At 41.8% G+C, this 16,044-nt stretch overlaps 1 protein-coding gene and 1 long non-coding RNA gene across 2 annotated transcripts; both read left to right on the top strand.

The window, feature by feature from the left end:
- The first annotated feature begins 218 nt into the window (after positions 1 to 218).
- Positions 219 to 2,291, top strand: LOC118428619. The gene is made up of 4 exons (XM_035838723.1): positions 219 to 272; positions 607 to 855; positions 1,260 to 1,397; positions 2,091 to 2,291. Exons 2-4 carry the CDS (start codon positions 607 to 609, stop codon positions 2,289 to 2,291), a joined length of 588 nt encoding a protein of 195 aa, XP_035694616.1. The 5' UTR covers positions 219 to 272.
- Positions 2,292 to 2,332: 41 nt separating this feature from the next.
- LOC118429223 lies at positions 2,333 to 3,985 on the top strand. The gene is made up of 3 exons (XR_004832714.1): positions 2,333 to 2,417; positions 2,762 to 2,885; positions 3,300 to 3,985. It is a non-coding gene; the product is annotated as an uncharacterized LOC118429223 (long non-coding RNA).
- The last annotated feature ends 12,059 nt before the right edge of the window (positions 3,986 to 16,044 follow it).

Raw genomic sequence — 16,044 nt, 5'->3', positions numbered from 1 at the left:
ACAGCTCCATCTGGGAGGCGGACTGTAACACCTGTACCTGCTCAGACGGACAGGTGTGGTGCGCAAAGGTAAGGGTATCTGGGAGGCGGACTGTAACACCTGTACCTGCTCAGACGGACAGGTGTGGTGCGCAAAGGTAAGGGTATCTGGGAGTCGGACTGTAACACCTGTACCTGCTCAGACGGACAGGTGTGGTGCGCAAAGGTAAGGGTATCTGGGAGTCGGACTGTAACACATGTACCTGTTCAGACGGACAGGTGTGGTGTGCCAAGGTAGGGCTATAGCTAGTTCACCTTTATCTGTGCGGTAATCCGAAACAGGGTATTTATGGGTATCAAGCCAACGGTTTTAAATTGCAATATATTGCAGTTCGAAACCATCGTCCGTCGACTTGATATCCCTAAATACATGTACCCTGTTTCGTACAATAATAAAACGGATATAGGTTACCCCTCGGATAAAAATGATCTGGCGTTAGGGCAGTTGATTAGTTTCTTTACTTTTTTAAAATATGAAAAAAAAATATTGAAGATGGTAGCAAGAGTACATTAACACCCCACTTGATGTGTATGATTCACACCTACCTTAATCAACCCCCTTTTGCAGATGTGGTGCGGTCCACCCGAGTGTCCCTATGACGGAACAGCCGGTTGCCCTGACAACGGGGAGTGCCTGTCCGGTTGCCAGGGCGACAAAGAGTGCGCTCTGTCGCCCTGCCTGTCGGAACCCTGCGACAAGAGCGTCGGGCACTGCTCTACCCCTGTCAGCAGCGCCACCTGTCTGCCCAACGGAGAACTGTACAGCGCCGATTGTACGAGGCTGGGATTCTACTTGGAAACTGACAACATAAACGATGTAGGAGTTATTTTTGTTGCATGTTGGTAAAATTGACTGGCTACAAATAAAAACACCAAAAGTTGACGAAGTTATGAAAAAGTATCAAAGAAACCGTAGTTTTCGTTTTTATGTAGACATTCTTGTGGAATTGCATCGAACAGCCTAGCTGTCACAGTTAACGTTAAGCAATGTTTATCTACTTCCAAATTGTACATATACTTCCAATTATATCTACTGTGTATTTTGTAATTCTTGATTAGATAGATTCCAATTCCAAATTCCACAATTTACAGTCTTAGTGATAAAAAACAACTTTGTTTTATCTTAAAGGGCTGGACGTCATAATTCTTGGTTTAGAGTTCTGGTTCTATTTATTGATAACACTGGTTTATCAATCGATACATTTTTGTCGTCTTGTGCAGGGTATGACGTTGGAGCATTTCTGTGACGTAGTCCGGTCCCTGACCTTGTTTGACCCTTTCGTGGTGCACCATGGGATGTGGATCCGCTGTGAGCTGACGGGGTGGGACGGACCGGACGCCTACATCACACTCTCATTGGTACATGGGGAATCTTTGTAGCCGTATAGGAAAATGTTATATTTTCGGTTACCCGATCAACCGAGCAAGACTTACCAACCCCGGCCATAAACTTTTTGATCGGACATTTTAGTGATGAAAAAATATAGCATGGTTTTCTAACATGTTCTCCTCATTTCTGTTGTAACGTTAATAGAAAATTGAGGATTGAGGAAGCTCTTTGTACGCACTCAACTGAGCGGAGTCGGCGCTTAAATTTGACCTAGGAAAAAGTGATTACCGAAATAAAGTATTACACCTAAAGCTAAAATTACCATCCAGTAGTATAGACAAAGGGAAGAAACCACCAGCCACAAATCAGCCCCACAAACCTGCACCTAGAAAATGACCCCCTTCCCTAGTGCCTATAGAGTCCTCAACATAATGAGGTTTGGCGCTTGAACGAAGAAGAAGAAGGAAACAACGCTGGAATAAATTGAGACTTACCCTCAAAGTTTCGGCTGAAATCCAACATTACTGAATGATGGGGTTCAGCCGAAAATGTGGCGGTAATTCCCAACATTTATTCCATTGTCGTTTACTAAGACTAGTATGAAACTATGAATTGACATACTAAAACCTTCTATGTATCGAATGAAAACGTACAAAAACAATTGAAATTACAAATATGCATAGAGAATCAGATTGACCTCCACACGCCTTGCCGTTGCCTAGGAAACGGATAAGGAGACAGAGCAGAGTCTGACGGCGGTAGTCGCTGGTGGGGATCTCTTGGATCACATCAAGGCCGAGATGGCGAACCCGAACTCCACCAGCGTTTTTCACCACGTCAGACTGCCTACCCTTAGTCCTGAGAAGGTCGTGGGACCTGCAAATAAAGGTCAGTACGTCTGTAGATTCTTTTTCGATATATGATACGTAGCAGCCTTGTTGGTAGAATCAGAAGATCCAAGATGGCGAGCCCGAACTCCACTAGCGTTTTTCACCACGTTTGACTGCCTACCCTTAGTCCTGAGAAGGTCGTGGGGCCTGCAAATAAAGGTCAGTGCATCTGCATGTTCTTTTTACGATATATGATATGTTGCAGCCATGTTGATGGAATCAAAATATCCAATATGGTGAACCCAAACTCTAACGGCTTGTCTCATCACATCAGGCTGCCTACCCTCAGTCCCGATAAGATCATGGGGTCTGCAAGTAAATGTCAGTACGTCTGCATGTTACTTTTTACGATATATGATACATAGCGGCCATGTTGCAATCGGTACGTTTACGCGTTCTTTTGACGATATATGATACGAAGCAGCCATGTTGATAAAGTCAGTAGATCCAATATGGTGAACTCCAATGTCTTCTAACTTCTAACAAGGTTTATTCTATCGCAGATGACAACACAGTGACCATCATCGTGGCCGTCCTCTGTTCCCTGGGTTTCCTGGTTCTGCTGGTGGCTGGCGCGTTCTGTGTGAGGAGGATGCGGCAGGGACCACAGAGGCTCCGGGAAACACCGTAAGGCCACACCATTATCATCACCCAATGTCTTTGAAGAGTCCTGTTGCTGCATTCAGTCTTTCTTCATCTTTTTCCACTGTCCAGTCAATTCCTTCCCATGCTTGGCTTGTCTGATGTTCGCCTCTAGTAAGACTGTAACAATCGTCGCCATCTCAATGATGTTTTCATTGCCATTATTGTTCAAGGATGAGAATAAGTGCACGGTGGCCCCATGCCCTGACCATGTTTCACCTTACCCGGCCCTGTGGACAATTTTCAAGCTTTCGAAACCAGTGTTCACCATAAAAAGAAAATGCCACCTTTCATCAACTTAGCTCATTGTGACATTGCCTAGAAGTGGTCAAATGACCTTGCGCTGAACAAAACCCTTTAAGAAAACGTTTAATCCGTCCGATTTTTCGACTTTTCCAGGAATGTGCGCGACCACGTGACGTTCTCCGTGCCCGACAATGACGTCAAGTTCGAGAACCCGCTGTACGGAGAGGTGTTCGAGAAAACAGCGCCCCCTGTCGAGACGAAGGGGCGCGACAACCCGGCCTTAGAATTGGAGCTGAACGGAGCTGATTGCTAACCTTTGACCCCGATGTTGGATTTTTGTATACTGTCATACTTTGTAATTATAATTTTTATCAAAAAGATTTGGATTTCCACAAGATAAGATATCTAATCAACAATGTCGAAGTGAGTTGAAAAAACTGAGAAAAAGTCAAAGTAAGTTGTAATCACTGTACAATCTGTGAAATTCATTTGTCACATTTTCTGATAAATAGATCAAAATTAATAACATTCTTTTTAAAGAGAAATCGAATATTCACTTTGCAAAACCTTATGAAAACCGATGAAGAGATACATACAGCAAGCTAGTTATTCTATACATATTTCGCACTACAAGATTCAGTAACGGTATAAATGTTGGATTAAGATTTCTATTGCAGAGATTCATGTAAAGCACGAAACAATTTAGCCTTTTGATTGCTATACCCTTCTTTTATCAATAAACCATTTGATTGATTGATTAATTGATTGATGGGTTGATCGATCTATTGATTATTGTAAAAAAAAAGATAAGGTCACCAAATAAAAAAACAGAAACTGTATGATTGTTTCTCGGTGTTTACCGACTACCTGTAAGTAGAGAAATCCCACAAAATTCTGCAGTTCACATAGCCGCCGGTAAAGGCGCTGCATGTCTTCGTGTATTCGAGAGAAGTAAAACAGTCTACTTCAAATAATATGATAGTTAGTTGGTAATCTGGCAACAAGGTGAAGAAGTGTTTTTAAAAGATGTTTGCGAAAAGTGCCTTTGGCTTATTTTTTTATCACACTTTGAATATTAAGTGAAAGTATGTGTTGGTATAAGTATGTGTGTGTGGGTATGTATGTGCGGTGTGTGTGTGTGTATGTGTACACGTATGTATGTATGTGTGTGTGTGTGTGTGTGTTTGTCTTTCTGTGTGTGCGTGTGTGTGTGTGTGTGTGTGTGTGAGTGAGTGTGTGTACGTGTGTTTGTGTACGTGTGTGCTACAAGATATACCAATTTTCCAAAACCGGGAGCTTGCCAACTCTCACAATAAAAATCTCCCGGAAAAACACGCCCAAGCTACATAGGTGGTCCCTCCCACTGAAGCCTTCCGGACACGAGCCTCTCGCTGAGAAGTTCGTGGGCTGCGTCTCCCGCCCCCCTCCCCCACGTATCGCTTCCAACCCAGTTGCGTGCTCGGTGATCTCGCAGGTTACTCAAGTCACCGATCAAAGACGTCGTCGGGCTAAAATTAGCGCGGCCGTTGCTAAATTTAGACCTCGAGGAGACTTAATTACCGTGGAAGAAGTCCAAGTTCAAGATGGCCACACGATTCTGGAATGCCGCCTAAACAGAAGCAGATTGTGAACACCCAAACACCTGCACAGCCATGCCAAGTGTTCTGGGAGTTGAGATGTTCTTGGGGAAAAACATTACTTCTGACAAGGACTTTGTATCCTTGCCAATGCTTCGGTGGGAGTGACACGTAGAGAAATACAAACGAATCAAGGTCCAGTGTATCATATGTGGAGAAGGACAACCTCAAGCCAACCGTTCACACTTACGCCACATCTTCAGAAAAGACACTAGAGCCGCATGTTCCCCGTTTAGGAACTTTATTCGAACCGACACGAAACATTCCAGTCCACAACACTGAGGAAGCCGTTCACGGCGAAACATGTTTGTTGTGTGTCGCTCTTGTTCTTTGCCTATACCGGCAACCCCGCAAACGTGTACATACATCATGACATGTGACAATCCCTGCATGACAGATATAGGAAAATATATCAAAGAAGGTTTAGACATTAGAAATTCCTCCAATGATTGTAAAAGCCTCCAATAACTGTAAGAAACTTATCCCACACTACAACTTCTGTATTAGTTAGATAGAACTGTAGTTATGTAGATGCCTTACTTTGTTCCCCGTACAACTGTTGTGCAATAAACTATATATATATAATCAATTTATTTCCAGTCGGTTCACCAAATTTTTTCAGGTCCGGTTTTTCTGGACCGGTCCAATGAGAAAAAACGATTTGTAACGAAACACTGTATCGGTACCCAGCAGCACGTCACCGGAACGTACTGCGCCTGCGCGAAAAGTATAGACATGCTAAACCTAGCACGTCACCGGAACGTACTGCGCCTGCGCGAACCCTGATGTTTTGGGGCTTGGTTTGGTCAACGTTGCATTGAAATCCCGCTTGTTGCACAGTATATGTTAGATACATGGTTTCATGTAAAACGTACACGGGATTTTACCCTTATATACGCACGTACTTTCTTAAATGCGGCCCTTTAGTAAACCGGGGGTTTAGCAAGGTTTAGCATGTCTATACTTTTCGCGCAGGCGCAGTGCGTTCCGGTGACGTGCTGCTAAACCTTGCTAAACCCCCGGTTTTGTCTCTAACATATACTGTGCAACAAGCGGGATTTCAATGCAACGTTGACCAAACCAAGCCCCAAACCACCAGGGTTCGCGCAGGCGCAGTACGTTCCGGTGACGTGCTGTACCCAGCCCTACTGGCCAGCGTAGTCAGTCTGGTGGAGTTTAGTCCAGAAGCGGGTCAAAGTCTCCGCGGCAGGGTCAGGGTGACCTGCAACTCTGAGTGAAACCAGCCGGCTCCAGTAACCGCCGGCCGGCCATTTCCAAGTAAAACTCGCGATCAGATACGCAAGGCTAATCTCCAAGCAGATCCTACGGTAGCATAAGATAGTATCAAAAGCTGGCAGTGTGTGTGGCTACCAGCGTTTTGAATTTGATACTATTTTATGCTACACTGACACACTGACTTGATAACACGGATGGCACTCGCGCGTTTCGTCCGTTTCCAAAAAAAAAAAATCTGTAACCATACTGTATAAATCATTCTAAGCAGCTGCACATTGGGCAACTTGGTTTTCTATTGTTCATTTAGATCTCTATTAGTGATACATAAGTACTCTTCCTGGAGTATATATTAGAATAAAAGAAAATGTGTAAAAAGACTCGTTTCCTTTCTATACAATTCGTTGAGCGATCTGTCAAAATTTAGGTCGCAGGGAGAGAGAGAGAGCGGCGAGAGCGCCGTCCCAGTGGAAAGAGGGTCTAACCATTTGTTACTAAGTTTCGCTTTTTTTTTATCCTATCCTGTTCTGTACGTTGAGCAATCGTACACCATGTATATTCAAAAGTTATTTTTATTGTACCTGTTATCGATTGATTGATTGATTGATTGATTGAAGTATCCTGTCCTAGTCAATTCCACTTGTATTGTCTCTGTTTTGTCAGCAGGGCTATCCTTCGTGATAGACACAGACTAGTTGCGCAGCTAAGGCAGTGCGTGCTGAGCAGCCAAACCAATAATACATAAGTCGCCCTGATGATGAAATAAAAGCTACAAGCCTCTGATGGCAGCCCTAAGGTTGAATTGGCGGGCTAGTTTACAATTACAAAAGGAAGCAGCTCTGTCAAATGTTAGTTCGCAGCGCTGTCGCTGGGGGTAAGAAAATAAGGAAGTCTAAGGAAGAACTATTGAAGTAAGTGTGGTAACGTTGAAGAGATTCATTAGTCACTTATGTACACAGTTAGTAGAATTTTCATCAAGCAGTTTTTGAAAGGTAAACACGCGTACCTAAAAAAAATGGACTGATAGCCATCGAAAATTTGAAGGTACGTGTGTTTTCCGGTAAGTTTTGGAGCCACTCTCGGTTATGTCACGCGGCACGCTAGGCTGGTGACCGTTCCGGTATTTCGGAACTCGCCCGTGCAGTGACTTTGACTATAATCATTCCCAGACGCCAGCTTCTGTTGTTATATATCTCTTTCTGCGTTGGTCATCTGGTATTACCGCAGTCCAATTGATCCAACCAGCTTCTATTTCCTTTTAGTTTAGTCTTTATTGTTTTTATTGATCAACAGAGTTTAGTACAGGGCAGAGAGGTGATACACTCTAGCAGCATGCTAATATTAACACCACCTCTCAAAAAAAGATTACACTGACAAAGACAAATAAAATAACAATAACAAACAATTCACAGAAAGTTAGCAAATGGTTTGGGTAGTCCAAGATACCATGTGACGGCCGCGTGGCGCGTTGGTACACCCGATCCCTCGATCTCGGAAGTTAAGCAACGCGCGGTCCGGATAATGCTTGGATGGGGGACCAACCAAAGACGTCCGGATTGCTGTAGCCTCATGAAGCTTTCCACGAAATCGTCTTCCGGGAGGGACGTAAAACGGGGGTCCCGTGCTCGAGGAGGTGCCTTGACCACGTTAAACAGCCTCATTACTCATACTTGGGGTACCTACTGGCTGGCAAAATACACCAGATGATTATTATTATTATTATTGATTGAAGGGTGGTTTTTTGTATGTGGTTACAAAGGGTTTAGTATGTACGATAAGACCTGCGCAAAACTAGTGGAAGTTTGTAGTTGTGTGCATTCCTTTCAATGTTTCGTCACAGAATCTGCGTGCTGTTGATATTGTGTGTGTCATATTTTTATCTTCAACAGTAAAATACTGAATACAACTGGGTACGTTTGAAACTGTATAGAGTCATTGATGGGAGCATATTTCATCCACAAGGCAGCCGGATTACTGCTGAAGTAAAATTTTCAAAACGAATGGACACAGACTTCGAACCCTGAGCCTTCGCTCTACTATACGTTTTGCACTATGTATATGTAATGGTAAATGTCGATAGATCTATTAGGACTTGATGTAATCTGTAACCCTCTTATATTTTATCTGACCCTTACCTCCCTCATGACCTCAGTGAAAAGCGGTCTACTGGCCGATTTTAGCTTTTATGAATAGATGAAGGAACAAAGACGAAGAATCGTCACAGCAAGTCCTAGAAATCGTCAAGCACTTGGACACTTTGGAAACAATTCTGACCACATCAACACGATTACCTGGCACTTTGTGGGCATTTCTCTTTCGGTAAATTACATTTTCTGGCCTTCAACACATCATAGTTGTCTCGTGCATTCAGATCCCATATACTTGTAAGACGAATTGTTTCGGTAAATAGACAAGTAAGAATGTTAGAAAAACTATCTCGACAGAAAGATATAAAGTCGTCTGCAACAACAGTCACTGCATTTGTGCGCTTAGAGCATGTACACGTTCGTGGTTACGTAGTCGTTTTCTTAAAGTTTGTAGTCTTGCCGCAGAATGGATTTCATTCATAAAATTTAGTTTTCTTCTTCTTCGTTATAACGCTAGTTCACCTTTAACCGCAGGGTAACCTATATCCGTTTCGTTCAGAAATGGGTATTTAGGTATATGAAGTCGACGGACGGCAGTTTCAAACTACAATATTTTGAACATATTACAACTTGAAACCACTGCCATCCAGTTGATATCCCTTAATACCATGTTGGCAAACACAGCGAATATAGGTTACCCTGCTGATAGAGGTGAACTAGCGTTAACGTGCTTAACCTCATAAGGCTGAGGGCTCCAAGCACGGTACGTAAGTTTTGATCCGCTCACACCGGGAATATCTCCTACTAGGGCTGGGTACCGGTACAGAAAATTCAGGTCCAGGTCCGGTTCAGGTCCAAAGGATCAGGTCCAGGTCCAGACCTGAACCTGGACCTGGTTCAGTATGACTCATACCAATAGTCCATTTCACTACAAAGAAATCTGTTTGGTGGAGTATTAGACTTGCACTGGTGTTTTGAAATCCTACAACGCTAACTGCACCTGTACGATTGGCTGTAAAGCTTGGTAGAAATTGATATAAACTCTACTCTACTTCACTTTTGTTATTTTCTTCCAACTGCAGGCGCCAAAATGTGTGAATACCTCATAAAACAATCTGTTAATTTACTAATCGGTCCAACATCCGGTCCACCTAATTTTTTCAGGTCCGTTTTTTCTGGACCGGTCCAATAAGAAAAACCGGTTTTGTACCGGTACGCTGTACCGATACCCAGCCCTATCTCCTACTCTTTTCGATAAGCGTGGCGGGTTATTTTACGAGTCCGGATTAATTGTGGCTCCCTTCAAACACGGGAGCTCCATTTCACGTCCTATCAGGGGGACGGCTCTAGTCGAAGCTATTTAGTCATCTTATACCTGAGTAAGGTAACAGGTTGTTTCGCAACAATGCCAGTTCGCAACAGCCAGTTCGCAACACGGCAAGTCTTTTCGCAACAATGTATAGGTCTTTTCGCAACAATGTACAAGTCGTTTCGCAACATTTGAATGTTATCAATCTTGATAGCCTAATAGTATTAGAAATCATACTCCTAACATAATCATACACCTAACGCGTAATAATCTTACCGATTGCGAAAGACAACCCCGGCGGCAGAGGCCGCATGGTCCATGCGGCACCATGCTCCTTTGCCGCCGGGGTTGTCTTTCGCACCCAGTAAAGATTTTTACGTTAAGAATACGATTTCTATAATATTTGGCTATCAAGATTGATAACATTCAATTGTTGCGAAACGACTTGTACATTGTTGCGAAAAGACTTTCCTTGTTGCGAACTGGCTGTTGCGAACTGGCATTGTTGCGAAACAACCTGTAACCCCTGAGTAAATTGAGGAAAGCCGTGTAAAGTGCCTTTCCCAAGGACACAAGATCGGTTACACACCTGAGCAAAGTGAGGAAAGCCGTGTAAAGTGCATTTCCCAAGGGCACAAGATCGGTTACACGGCAGATTCGAACTGGGGACCTTTTGGACTTGAGCCCAAAGCTCTGCCGATTACGCCATTCGATCATACCTAAGACTATTGACCATTATGGGGTTTTTCATACACATCCAGGCGTCTTGGGTACGTTTTTGTCTTTCCCTTGACATTTTACTTGAGAGTTTGACACGTAAAGCATCTCATTCCCAGCCTGGATACCATCCGGGTAATAGTTTGATATCATGTTCGCTTCTCCTACATAGCAGATAAGCGACTGTATATATAGTGTATAATACATGTAAAAGTCGGGGCGAGAAGCGACTGTATATAGTGTATGATAAACGTTGGAGCGAACTACTATTTGAATGGTGCCCATACTATTTCATTCATTGACCTTCAACAAATTTAATAGGTAAGCCTTCCTAAACCTTCTGTATAGAATGGTCCCTTCAAAAATCGTAAGTCGTGACCAGCTTCTAACAAACATTAAGACGTTTTGGTTCTTTTCTTTAATACATTTAACAGATACAAGATAAAACTATCGTTAGATAAATTCAACTTCTCCTTGCTTTTCAGTTATGGTGGAGATAAAATAACACATGTGTTTTATGATCGACGGTTTGTCTACTTTAATAAGCAATATGAATTTGAATTTTTCTACAGAACCTATTATACAATAAGTGGTACTTAAGTTAACTTAACTCAACTTAATATGTGGTTGTATGACTTGACACAGAAGATATTTCATTCAATGACCTTCACCACAATTAATAGGTAACGTTACGTCTAAGCTTTCTGTACAGAATTAATTTGAAGTGAACTTGGACTGCACACACCACAAATCTTATTCAACCTTTACGAAACATCTGCAGACGTCGTGGGGCACTTTCTTGGCAGGTCTTAGCGGGAACGTGGTCGGCCGTTGACACAGAATTTCTGCGGGAGGTCACCTTGTCCAGAAGGTAGACCAACACGGTGACGTCAGCGCGCACCTTGACCCCGAGTGACCCCGCCTGTCAGAAACAGACCTGGTTACACAAAAGGATGGTTCCAATTAAACACGACTGCGCCTGCGCCGTGAGAGGGAGCCGGCAACACCGTAAACGTGGCTCGTGTTTTTCGACGCGAAGGAAGTTCATCGGATCGTTTGATCTATTTATTGTTTACGATATAATGACAAACGCACAGAGCTGTTCACATTACTTTCCGCTTGCTCTAAAGAATTTGCTACTCTCTGTTCGAACTATATTCTGGGAGGCGATAACCCTCACTGTGTACAAGTAGGCAAATATATCCACAAATGCTTCTACCGTAAAACCAATAGTGTAAATGACAAGCTAGATCCAATATGTTGACTTATTCATACCTATAGATATCCATATATGTCTGTTAAGTTGTACTGTAAGTAATTGCTTTACATGTAGACCTTACGAAAGTCGCTGTACTTTTGTCGTGTCAATAAAGATTTCTATATATTTTTGAGATTTAGATTTATTGAAATTACAAACAATGCAATACAAGGCTACCGCCTGGGGAAGAAACCCCAGCACAAAAAATCCAGGGGGGATAAAACACCCCTATAAAAAAAGTCCTAGGGAGCAAACCTTAGCCAAAAAAAGCCAGTGGGAATGGCCCCTGAAACAATATGTAAATGTGTTGTAGTATATAGTACTGCATATGTCTAGATGATGGAGTAAATAGTAAGACACTAGTGTGTAAAATATGGTAAGGGAATGCTCGTGTAAATATTCTATAATGATTGTGTTTAAAAAAAAAAAAGAATCATCAGCCCCCCCCCCCCCCAAAATACAAGGCATACCCAGGAAGCTTAGCTGATATTGGGTGCCAACACATACATGCATTTACAATTCTCCTAGAATACACATAATCAACCCAAATAGTTAACGTAGACTTCAAATAAAACAGCAACATTTGAAGAAGGATTGGCCTAAAAGGTGAAAATCATATTTTCAACTCGGAGACCAGACTGTAAGGTTTGATCCACTCACACCGGGAAGGACCCCTACTCTTTTCGATAAGTGCGGTGGGTTCTTTTACGTGGTCGAGGTGTGGCTCTCCCCAAACACGGGACCTCCATTTAACGTCCTATCCCAGGGACTTAGGCCCCCTTTCCACTAGACGGCGATCGCACTGCGCTCTCACTGCGACCTAAATAGGATATGTGAAACCATCGCTTTCGCACTGGGTATATCATACAAAACGTAAAAGTGTGACCGAGAAGACAACAAAACACACAACGTGTAAAAAAATTCGTTTCTTTTCTATAGAATTCGTTGAGCGATCTGTCAAAAACTAGGTCGCCGAGAGAGCGCGGCGAGAGCGCTGTCCTAGTGGAAAGGGGGAATAACCGAAGCTATGTATCCATTTCACCTGAGTGGAGTGACAAAAGTCGTGTTAAGTGCTTTCCCCAAGGGCACAAGACAAATGACATTTGTACCCGGGACCTCTGCTGGCTTCTGGGCTAAGTACCGGTGTCATGACGCTTCGCTGTGGCCGCTGATTTTGTAACGCTCGTTACCCTGTATCCGGGGTAACCTATATCCGTTGTTTATAAAAATAGAGTATTTAGGGATATCAAGTCGACGGACGCTGGTTTCAAATTGCAGTATTTTGAAAATATTGCAGCTTGAAACCACTGTTCATCGACTTGATATCCCTAAGTACCCTGGTTTGGAAAACAACGGATAGGTCTGTAATCGCTGACCTGTATTATATGCAACCTTATTTTAAAATGTATCTTTTATGATGATATTATCAGAATGACGCTCTCGGGCGAACAAAAGCTAACTATGTAATTTGGTTTAAAATTTCATGTATTATATGTAACCTTATTTCAAAATGTATCTTCTATTATGATATTTTAGAATGACACTGATATGATGATATTTTTAGAATGACACTGATATGATGATATTTTAGAATGACACTGATATGATGATATTTTTAGAATGACACTCTCGGGCGAACAAACGCCAACTATGTAATTTGGTTTAAAATTTCAGTTTATGTTTTAAACTGCGAAAACCCAAATAAAGCTCTCATCTCATCTCATCTCATCTCATCTCATCTCATCTCATCTCATCTCATCTCATCTCATCTCATCTCTAGATGTTTTCCCACAGATAAAGGGCAACTAGCGTTCGATCGCGCAACACATTTCATGGACAAAGGACAGATTTGTTTTGTGTGCTTTATTTTCAAAGTAAAATTTTATGGCTAACATCATGTTCCTTGTATATCGAATAATGGATTCTTCATTTTTGTTTGGCATCTTATCTATTGGCTTTGAAATTGACTTTGACATTCTACGACATCAGCATACTTAGGTTTCCGGACATTTTGCAACAGTTAATAGTTGCTCTTTTTGCAGCTGGTTTCTACGATTTACAATATGGTCGAAGAGGCTTTTTTTGTCAAAGCTAAACGGCCGAAAATTAATGCGCGCACGGATGTCATCCATATAAAGAGAGAATCTATTATACAGTAACAGACCGACTTGTTTAACTTGCATATTAAACTATGTCAATACGCCATTTATGTTCACATTCCTGTACTATACATGCATGTAGTTATAGACCTTAGCCGGGTATCATGGCATTAATTGACTTATTACTGTTGCCTTACAATTGTACCATGTACAAATGTCGTGCAATTAACTTCATTCATTCATTCCATAAAATCAAATCAACAGTGCCTAATTAAATTTTGCCGTATTGTAAGCCCTGGTGTGTTTTTGCTCTTTATTTAAATCTAGGTCAGGAACAAAATCGGTAACTGCGGCTCTAAAAAAAATAATATAAATAAGTATAGTAATAAAAAAATCAAGGGGCCCCAAACACTCTCCATTCTACCATTCTCTACGCTCCATCATCAAACAAACAGCACTACAGCAGGTCCAGATCACGAGATATCAAAAACGGAAGTGCAGCTGCAGTCCCTTAGGAAGCTGCAAAGGGCCCATTGTGGAATTTGGTTTTCGCAACCCCTACTGACATACATTAGGATCCATTCCCAGCTTCTATAGCTATGCTGTCCATTGACACTGACACAAAAACAGCACCTAAAACGTAACTTTTTTTTGTTATAGTTGATAAAGAAAACTGTGTTGCGCTGTTTCTGCTGACCACCGTTGGATCCTTGTGGGACCTGACCACACAAGTGGAGAGCTGTCTGTCATGCTGTGCGGCTTGTGTCATTTCAACACCGGAAACTATTAATCAACCTGTGGTGTTTGTGGTGTGTTGGTAGGGTTTTCCCTGACGTGATTCGATGTTATTCTCTAGGAAAGGTAACGTTAGTTTACCTTTATCCGCTGTGTAACTTATATCCGTTATTTAAAAAAAATGGGGTATTCAAGGATATCAATTCAACCGCCGTGCATATATTGTATATTATATATGTGCAATTTACTTTACCAAAACACCCCGATTTAAGAACAACGGATATAGGTTACCCGGCGGATAATAGTGAACTAGCGTTACACTCCAAGCAGAGGTTAGGCTCCAGCTGTTGTTTAACATTGACTCCAGGCCGGAAGACATCAAGATGTCAGTACAAAATAAAAAGCCCGATAAAAACATAAACACATACAAAAACGTCAGGAAACGGCCTGAGCCTAACCTCTGCTTGGAAAGTATGGGAAAGGCAATTTGTGAAAATGAGTACCTAGCTAAGGTTAGGGCCATCCAAAGGGTTGGATGTAAAATGGAGGTCCCGTGTTTGAGGAGAGCCACACTTCAATCACCTATTAAAAAGAACTAACCACAAGTAAAGGTTCGTTTTACGGTGTGAGAGAATCAAATAAATCTGTCCAGATATGCAGCTTGTACTCTTCAGCACAGACCGTGAGGCTGTTTATAATAATAATAGCCTTTATTGCACATTCATGCCCTATCGTATATCGGGCTAAGTACAGGCATATAGATACAAAAGGTAGTAATGCAGTACACATGGTTTCTAAAACATGGATTCTAAAACTAGTCTAATACATTTGTTCGGCTTCTTCTCGTTTCTTAGTAATGTTGAATATGTAGCTTGAGATGTGTTTGTATAATGTCGTTTGATCAAACCTCATAAGAAAAATGAATTTTTCAACACTAGACAAAGATTCAAAGCGAGGGAACTTTCCTATAATAAAGCTAAAAAGAATACTTCTATCATTACTATATAAACTACAATCTAATAAAAAGTGGGCTTCATCTTCGACCTTGTTCATGTTACAAAACTGACAGATTCTTTGCTCCAGAGGTGCGCGGTTGTGCCTCCCTGTCTCAACACGGAGTTTGTGGCAGCTGAGTCGTAGTTTGGTTATGTCTATTATAGGGTATACAATTTATAGGGTATACAATAGCCAATACAAACAGACAAGTGAAATTTCCCATTCAGCAGAAGTGAATGGCAGTGATGTTTCTTCTTTTACGTGTTTTTTCAAAACTACGGAAGTACTTGGTGTTTCTGAAATTTGTTTGAAACACGTGCTGTAAGATATAGTGCGTGTTTTTTTTAGTCCGCATAGCGACGAAAACTGTTTAAAGTTAGATAAAAGAGGACACAGGAAGAACTTTGAAGACGAAGAAACAGTAGACAAGAAGGGGCCAGGACTTAGCAGCAGCTAGTCATCGCAAAACTTGCAATTTTGCATGTCTTTAATTGCATTTGATTGTAATCTTTGAAACATGAGAAAAATGAGAGAAATGAGAGAAATGGTTTATTATTGCCATTGACATTAAAAACATTTGCAGCACATTTACAAATGGCTGAATTGTCGTTTTTTCACACTCAGTATTTCAACCTCTAACTCAAGTTAACACTTTTAAAATGATCGAGTCACAACATAACATCTACTGTTTACAATAACTGGTCAGTTACTACACAAAGAAAGGTTCGCTACTATTCACAAATTACCCGTCTTGGTTCAGGAGCTTTACACAGTACGGTAATGTGCTATTAGCGAATCGAGCAGTTCTACACCGGACGTGAGAGAGT

This window comes from Branchiostoma floridae, chromosome 13 (assembly GCF_000003815.2).
Source record: "Branchiostoma floridae strain S238N-H82 chromosome 13, Bfl_VNyyK, whole genome shotgun sequence".
In the NCBI taxonomy this organism is placed as follows: Eukaryota; Metazoa; Chordata; class Leptocardii; order Amphioxiformes; family Branchiostomatidae; genus Branchiostoma; species Branchiostoma floridae.
The sequence above is the reverse complement of the archived record's forward strand: the minus strand, read 5'-3'. Positions and strand labels throughout refer to the sequence as shown.

Excerpts from the sequence above, each read along its gene's own strand:
- LOC118428619 (XM_035838723.1), top strand. The coding sequence starts at position 607 with ATGTGGTGCGGTCCACCCGAGTGTCCCTATGACGGAACAGCCGGTTGC. Across the intron at positions 856-1,259 it reads AAACTGACAACATAAACGAT|GGTATGACGTTGGAGCATTT; the intron begins GTAGGAGTTATT and ends CGTCTTGTGCAG. Across the intron at positions 1,398-2,090 it reads CCTACATCACACTCTCATTG|GAAACGGATAAGGAGACAGA; the intron begins GTACATGGGGAA and ends GCCGTTGCCTAG.